Source organism: Triticum aestivum, chromosome 4D, assembly GCF_018294505.1.
Source record: "Triticum aestivum cultivar Chinese Spring chromosome 4D, IWGSC CS RefSeq v2.1, whole genome shotgun sequence".
In the NCBI taxonomy this organism is placed as follows: Eukaryota; Viridiplantae; Streptophyta; class Magnoliopsida; order Poales; family Poaceae; genus Triticum; species Triticum aestivum.
Window position 1 is genome coordinate 348,759,323 of NC_057805.1, and position 8,512 is coordinate 348,767,834.

The window sequence follows — 8,512 nt, forward strand, 5'->3', positions numbered from 1 at the left end:
CGACCGGATCCAGCGCGAGAGCCTCCGTGGCGCCGTCACGCTCAACGGCGACGCTCTCGACAGCCGCCTGCTCAGGGTCATCTCGGCGTACGTCATGCAGGACGACCTGCTGTACCCCATGCTCACTGTCGCGGAGACCCTCATGTACTCGGCCGAGTTTCGGCTCCCGCGCTCGCTCTCCACGTCCAAGAAGAGGAGCCGCGTCCAGGCGCTCATCGACCAGCTCGGCCTGCGCGCCGCGGCCAACACCATCATCGGCGACGAGGGCCGGCGCGGCGTGTCCGGCGGGGAGCGCCGCCGCGTGTCCATCGGCATCGACATCATCCACGACCCCATCATCCTGTTCCTCGACGAGCCCACGTCCGGGCTCGACTCCACCAGCGCCTTCATGGTGGTGAAGGTGCTGCAGGGCATCGCGCAGAGCGGCAGCGTCGTGATCATGTCCATCCACCAGCCGAGCTACCGCATCCTCGGCCTCCTTGACCGTCTCCTGTTCCTCTCCCGCGGCAAGACGGTGTACTACGGCCCACCGGCTGCGCTACCTCCCTTCTTCTCGGAGTTCGGCCACCCGATCCCCGATGGCGAGAACCCGGCCGAGTTCGCGTTGGATCACATACGCGAGCTCGAGGGCACCCAGGCCGGGACCAACGACCTCGTGCAGTTCAACAAGTCATGGCAAGAGAAGCCGCTGTCCCGTGCCGTCTCGTCGGCAAGCACGAGCCCGCTCGGCAAGCCGTCGCTGTCGCTTAAGGAGGCCATCAGCCTGAGCATCGCCCGCGGCAAGCTGGTGTCCGGTACCAGCGCCGCCAGCACGCAGACGGCGGCGACAGCCGAGGTGGCGACGTACGCGAACCCGTGGTGGGTGGAAGTGTGGGTGCTGACGCGGCGGGCGTTCACCAACACATGGCGCACGCCGGAGCTGTTCGTGCTCCGGTTCGGCGCGGTGGTGGTGACGAGCTTCATCCTGGCCACCATCTTCTGGCGGCTGGACAACACGCCCAAGGGCGTGAACGAGCGGTTCGGCTTCTTCGCCATCGCCATGTCCACCATGTTCTACACCAGCGCGGACGCGCTGCCGGTGTTCCTCATCGAGCGGTACATCTTCCTCCCGGAGACGGCGCACAACGCGTACCGCCGGTCCTCCTACACACTGTCCAACGCCATCGTGGCCTTCCGGCCGCTGGTGATCCTCTCGCTCGCCTTCACCGGCATCACCTTCTTCGCGGTGGGGCTGGCGGGGGGCGCAGAGGGGTTCGTCTTCTTCGCGCTCATCGTGCTGGCCTCCTTCTGGGCGGGGAGCGGCTTCGTGACGTTCCTCTCCGGCGTGGTGCCGCACGTGATCATCGGGTACACGGTGGTGGTGGCGGTGCTGGCCTACTTCCTGCTCTTCAGCGGCTTCTTCGTGACGCGCGACCGCATCCCGGGCTACTGGATATGGTTCCACTACCTGTCGCTGATCAAGTACCCGTACGAGGCGGTGATGCAGAACGAGTTCGGCGCCGACCCCGGCAAGTGCTTCATGCGAGGGGTGCAGATGTTCGACGGGACGCCCATGGGGAAGCTGCCGGTGGCGACCCAGGTGACGGTGCTCAACGCGATGAGCAAGTCCATGCGAATCGACTTCAACAGCAGCTCCTGCATCACCACGGGGACGGACATACTGGCCAAGCAGGCCGTGGACCAGCTGGGCAAGTGGGGCTGCCTTTGGGCCACCCTCGCCTGGGGGTTCCTGTTCCGCATCCTCTTCTACGTCACACTCCTGCTGGGGAGCAGGAACAAGCGGAGCTGACCCGATCATGATCGGCGTGTAAACTTATTTTTCGTGCATGCACACGATGATTTTTTTTTTGAACCGGGCTGATCCCCTTTCCATTAAAGATATAACGGAAATACAGCTAAATACTAGTTCACGCGACAAGGGAAAGGGAAAAAGCGAGTTCAGGCACTTCAGGGAAACCCGCTATGAGCGCTCGCAATCGAAACGCCCACTACGAGGCAAAAACCCTGAAGCACCATCAACACGCACCAACCAGACTCAAGTTCAGACCACATTGCAGCCTACGCAGAGGCAACACAGAGATGCAGATTTACACCAAAATGAACACCGCAAAGTACTCCAGATTGTTAGAAGGGAGAGAGATTGGTGGAATAGTTCGTTGTATTGCTTGAGCCTCGTGGCATATATATATAGGAGTACAATCATCTCCTTGGAGTACAAGACAAGCCAGAACAAATCCTAGTCTATCTCGTCTTTCCTAATAAACATTATACTCAACATCCCCCCGCAGTCACAACGGTAGCGACGCACACGGTGAGACTGGAGAAGAGTCCGAAGGCAAGCCGACGGACACCCCCCGCACAGTCGTAACGGTCGATGCATCGCAGAAGACGTGGCTGGAGTGGAAACCGACGAGGTTGCTCAAGCAAGGCGGTAGCCCTTTGTGCCGTTTGTCGATGTAGCCAAGAGCTTGGGTGGTGGGGTCGTGGTCGAGGTAGTCGTGCGAAGAATGTTGTGGTCGATGTTGAGTCGGGGTGGCCGGTGTCGAGGAAGTCGCCGTGGAGCCACGGGCGCAAGAGGGCGCCGAGTTAGCATGGGCGCAGTGATGTCGAAGTAGGAGTGCGCCGGGAAGAAAAAGTTGTTGACGACGCGTCGCGGCGGGTTTGCCAAGCCCGGGGACACATCGTGGACGAAGGCATGCACCGGTGTTGCCAGCACCGGGCATGCGTAGACGGATGAAGACGAAGTTGACAAAGCGCCGATCAGGCTTGCCAGGCCCGGGGACACGTCGTGGATGAAGGCACGCATCGGTGTTGCCAGCACCGGACATGCGTAGACGAGGGACCTGCATGAGCTGTACGCCATGTCGGAGAAGTCGGAGGGTCCAGCAGAGAAGAACTCGACGACGATTGCGGCGTCCATCGGCGCGGAGCCGATGTCACCAACGATGGTCGGAGTAGACGAAGTGGTCGGGGTATATGACGGCGACGCTGGGAACGGGCTGGTGCTGGACGAAGACGAAGGGGGTGGACGAGCGGCGGCGGCGGCTACGGAGGTAGCGGCGGCGGCGGCCAAAGAAGAGTGGCGGCGGCGGCTAGGTTAGGAGTGCGGCGGCGGTGCTCGATGTAGGCGAAGAACCCTGACAGCGTGACGAAGACCGGCGCGGACGGTGGCGTTCCCGCGACAAGGGAGACGGCGCGGCGCATACCACGGGAGGACGACGCGCGGTGACGGGCGGAGTGGACCGCAGGCCGCGGCGCTATGGTCTGAAGGGGCGACGCAGCGGCGGCAGGCGGGTCGGGGCGACGGCGGGAAGACCTCGGGGCGGCGGGGACCGCGGGCCGCGACGCTGCGGCCCGAAGGGGCGACGCAACGGCGGTTCGCGTGTCGGTGTAGCCGCGGGGACGACCTCGGGGCGGCGGCGGGGACCGCGTAGCGCGGCACTACAGCCCGAAGGGGCGACGCAGCGGTGATGCATGAGTCAATGCAGCCGCGAGGAGAACCACGGGACGGCGGCACTGCGGCCCGATGGGGCGTAGCAGCGGCAGCCGATGCTCGATCGGCGGTGAGGCGCGCGATACTCAGGACGATCTTCACGGGACCCAGGGAGGCACGCGTCACCAACGGGCTAGGTCGGTCGCGCGGCGTAGGGAAGGCGGATCGCCGCGGCGAGCGGGTGATCAAGCCGATCGCGCACGAGGTCAGGGACGCCGCTTGGTGGAGGAGTGGCGGCGGCGGAGTCCAGGATGAGGCCGGCGACGACGGACGGCGTGGGACGTCGTGCGGATGAGCTTGTCAGCACCGGCACCCGGGCTGCCAAAGCAGCGCCGGCGCCCGGGCAGCGAGGCCCAAGCGACCAATGTAGCAGCGGGGCCCGAGCTGAGGTAGCCGACGAGTCTGACGCAGTCAGCCTGACTCAGTCGAGGACGAGGCCGGTGAGGTAGACCGCCGGGCTGCCATGCAGACACGACGGAGGCGGGTGACGTGGATCGATGGGCGGGCCAGCGCGCAAGTGACGGCTATGATTGGCCGTCGCATGGCGCGGGGCTGCCGGATCGGGGCGATGAAGGTGTCCCGGCTGGAGCAGGGTGGTGATGGCCGGCGCAGGGCGACGGGCGGACCGACGCGCACACGGCGGCTGGCCTGGACGGGCCGCCTCGGCGCGCGTGGCCGCTGGGTCGGAGGAGAGGCCGGCTGGTCGCGCCGGGGTCGGAGTAGAGGCGCACGGGGGTCGACGGCAGCGGCGGGCGACGCAAACCGATCAAGATTAGATTAGAAAACCAAAAAGAAAAACGCCGATAAAAACGACCGGCGAGAGAGCGAAAAAACCTGGAGCAAGGGCTCGGGAAAAAGACTCTATAGGGCAGCCGGCCAACACGGCCGGCTGACGAACCCTAGGTACGGGCCGCGCGGCCCCCGGCGGCGGTCATGAAGGCCAACCTCCCTGGGGCGGCGCGCGGGTGCGGAAGCGGCGGCGGCTTGAGTTTAGAACCCGGAAACTGATACCATGTTAGAAGGGAGAGAGATTGGTGGAATAGTTCGTTGTATTGCTTGAGCCTCGTGGCATATATATATAGGAGTACAATCATCTCCTTGGAGTACAAGACAAGTCAGAAAAAATCCCAGTCTATCTCATCTTTCCTAATAAACATTATACTCAACACAGATAGCTTGGTATCTTGGCCGATCACTCCACAGTGTCGCCAACGTATGCAGTCGCGCAGAGCCTCATCATTTCTTTAGGATTCTCCTGCAGAATCATTGCACGACGCTCCAGCTCCGTTCGCCTTTCGCCCTTCAAGAGTCCTGCCCAGTAAGATAAATGCATACAAGCAGTGAAGACAATCTCAAAAGAAGATGACAGTTTCTTGAATTCAAAAGTAGCCTGGTTTTTACGATTCCAAATAGCCCAGCATACGGCTGCTAGCCCCATTGTAAAGTATCGCTCCCCTTGAGGAAGAAAGGCATAGCACCAAGAATAAAACTGGCATAGATTGTTGGGACATAAATCAGTCCCAAGCAGCGCTCCTACCGTGCGCCAGGCTATCCTTGCCACAGGACAGAGGAAGAACAGGTGCAAATAGGTTTCTCTACAGTCACAAAAAGAGCAACGGGGATTGCCAGCCCAGTTTCGTCGCTTCATAACATCTCTGGTTAGAACAGCATCCTAGAAAAGTTGCCATAGGAAAATCTGGATTTTGACAGGCGGTTTAGCCTTCCAAATCCATCGATAGTCACAACCAGCCAGATCTTTCTCCAGATAAGAATACATAGACTTAGTTGTATATTTGCCTTTGAGTCTAGCAGCCCACACAATTTCATCTTGACCAGCCGAAGTATCGATTTTGTCAACCACATTCTTGACCCCCTCAAACTGACGACTCAGGTCTACATTCAGCCTGCGTCTGAACATTTCCCCACCAACACGGTTCCTAAATTGGGCAACAGTGTCATCTTGATAATTAGCAATACTAAACAGGTCCGGATAAGTAACACCCAAAGGTGGATGAGTGCCAATGGGGTCATGCCACACCCTAGCAATGTTGCCATTATTGACAATCACTTTCCTCCCGGCCATATACACCTCCTTTACTTTGAGGAAAGCTTTCCAAACAGGGGAGTCATGAAATTTTGCTTTAACGTTGGCTACAGAGTTGTTCTTAAGATATTTCGCTCTCACCACATCTTGCCAAAGCCCCTCCCCTGTATCCAGTTTCCACCACCATTTAGCTAAGAGAGAGATATTCTGTTTATGAAGATCTTTCACACCCAGCCCCCCTTTGTTCTTAGACCGACACACCCTTGTCCATTTAACCAGATAGTAGCGTTTCTTACCCATCCCACCACACCAAAAAAACTTGCGGCGATATTTATCGAGTCTCTCGATAAAAATTTTAGAAAGCAGGAACATCGACATATAGTAGTATGCGATGCTCGAAAGGGATGAATTCAACAGGGTTAATCTCCCACCAGAAGAGGCAGAGTTGCCAATCCAGGAGTCACAACATTTAAGATATCGAACAACAACATACTCCCAGTCAGAGTTCCTCAGAGAGGAGTAACTAACCGGCACTCCTAGGTATTTTATAGGAAAGTGCCCTATCTGGCACCCAAACAGATCAGCATACTTTTGAAGGACAGTGTCGTCCCCTCCCACACATAGCACCTCACTTTTTAGGAAGTTAATTTTCAAACCAGACATAAGTTCGAACAAATATAGCAAAAGCTTAAGATTAATCGCTTTTTCAATATCATCCTCAATGCAGAGAACCGTGTCATCTGCGTATTGTAAAACAGCAATCCCATTGGGAATGAGGTCTGCTGCCAGCCCTTTAAACAAATCATTTTTCTAGGCATCTACATCTAGGGAGCCTTCATGAAATGCCACAAACAGGTTCATAATATCCTATTTGATAATATCCCAACAAAATCGGTAGAATTCTGGTGGAATATTGTCCGGACCAGGGGCTCTATTGCTGTCCATGGAGAATAAGGCATTCTTAACCTCTTCCTCACTAAAAGGTCTAGTCAAAATTTCATTGTCATCAGCTGTTAGCTTTTCATCATCCCCCCGGGTTTTTGGATCTTGATGAAAACTGTTCCCCGGAGCTTGTCCGAAGAGTTCTTTGTAGAATCCTGTAGCGTGTCTGAGTAAGTTATATATCCCCTCAATCACAGTATCACCATATGAAAAGGAGTGGATGGTATTCTTTCTTTTCTTTCCATTGGCAATCCTATGGAAAAAGGCAGTGTTCTAGTCTCCTTTCAACAACCATGTCTCATGGGATTGCTGGAGCCACAATAGCTCCTCATTAACCATGAGCTGTTGCAACTCACCACTCAATGTAGCACGCTTGTCTAGAATGTCAGGATCAAGAGGCCCACGTTCTTCCATAAGTTCTATAGCAGCAAGCTTGATACGTCTCCAACATATCTACTTTTCCTAACACTTTTCCTTTTGTTTTGGACTCTAATTTGCATGATTTGAATGAAACTAACCCCAGACTGACGCTGTTTTCAGCAGAACTACCATGGTGTTGTTTTTGTGCAGAAATAAAAGTTCTCGGAATGGAACAAAACTTCGCGAGGAATTTTTATATAATAAATAAGAATTTCTGGAGCCAAGACCTGCCGGAGAGGGGCACTTGGGTGGGCACAACCCATCAAGGCGCACCCCCTCTGCTGGCGCGCCCACGTGGGTTGTCCCCTGATACGTCTCCAACGTATCTATAATTTTTTATTGTTCCATGCTATTATATTATCTATTTTGGATGTTTAATGGGCTTTATTATACACTTTTATATTATTTTTGGGACTAACCTATTAACCAAAGGCCCAGTGCAAATTGTTGTTTTTTGCCTATTTCAGTGTTTTGCAGAAAAGGAATATCAAATGGAGTCCAAACGGAATGAAACCTTTGGGAGAGTTATTTTTGGAACAAACGTGATCCAGGGGACTTGGAGTGGACGTCAAGAAAGAAGCGAGGAGGCCACGAGGCAGGGAGGCGCGCCTGCCCCCCTGGGCGCGCCCCCACCCTCGTGGGCCCCTGGCAGCTCCACCGACCTACTTCTTCCTCCTATATATACCCATATACCCCGAAAACATCCAGGAGGACCACGAAACCCTATTTCCACCGCCGCAACCTTCTGTACCCGTGAGATCCCATCTTGGGGCCTTTTCCGGCGCTCCGCCGGAGGGGGAATCGATCATGGAGGGCTTCTACATCAATACCATAGCCTCTCTGATGATGTGTGAGTAGTTTACCATAGACCTTCGGGTCCATAGTTATTAGCTAGATGGCTTCTTCTCTCTCTTTGGATCTCAATACAAAGTTCTCCTCGATCTTCTTGGAGATCTATTCGATGTAATTCTTTTTGCGGTGTGTTTGTCGAGATCCGATGAATTGTGGGTTTATGATCAAGATTATCTATGAACAATATTTGAATCTCCTCTGAATTCTTTTATGTATGATTTGTTATCTTTGCAAGTCTCTTCGAATTATCAGTTTGGTTTGGCCTACTAGATTGATCTTTCTTGCAATGGGAGAAGTGCTTTGCTTTAGGTTCAATCTTGCGGTGCTCGATCCCAGTGATAGAAAGGGAAACGACACGTATTGTATTGTTGCCATCGAGGGTAAAAAGATGGGGTTTATATCATATTGCTTGAGTTTATCCCTCTACATCATGTCATCTTGCCTAATGCATTACTCTGTTCTTATGAACTTAATACTCCAGATGCATGCTGGATAGCGGTCGATGTGTGGAGTAATAGTAGTAGATGCAGAATCGTTTCGGTCTACTTGTCGCGGACGTGATGCCTATATACATGATCATGCCTAGATATTCTCATAACTATGCACTTTTCTATCAATTGCTCGACGGTAATTTGTTCACCCACCGTAATACTTATGCTATCTTGAGAGAAGCCACTGGTGAAACCTATGGCCCCCGGGTCTATTCTCCATTATATAAGTTTACAATCTATTTTACTTTGCAATCTTGACTTTTAATGTTT

General features: G+C 54.7%; 1 protein-coding gene across 1 annotated transcript in view; it reads left to right on the forward strand.

Annotated features, from left to right (window-relative positions):
- Positions 1-1,789, forward strand: part of LOC123096960 (ABC transporter G family member 5-like) — a 2,385-nt gene extending 596 nt beyond the window's left edge. Inside the window, exon 2 of the mRNA XM_044518750.1 lies at positions 3-1,789. Coding sequence (XP_044374685.1) covers positions 3-1,789 — 1,787 coding nt within the window. The remainder of the gene's footprint in view (positions 1-2) is intronic.
- The last annotated feature ends 6,723 nt before the right edge of the window (positions 1,790-8,512 follow it).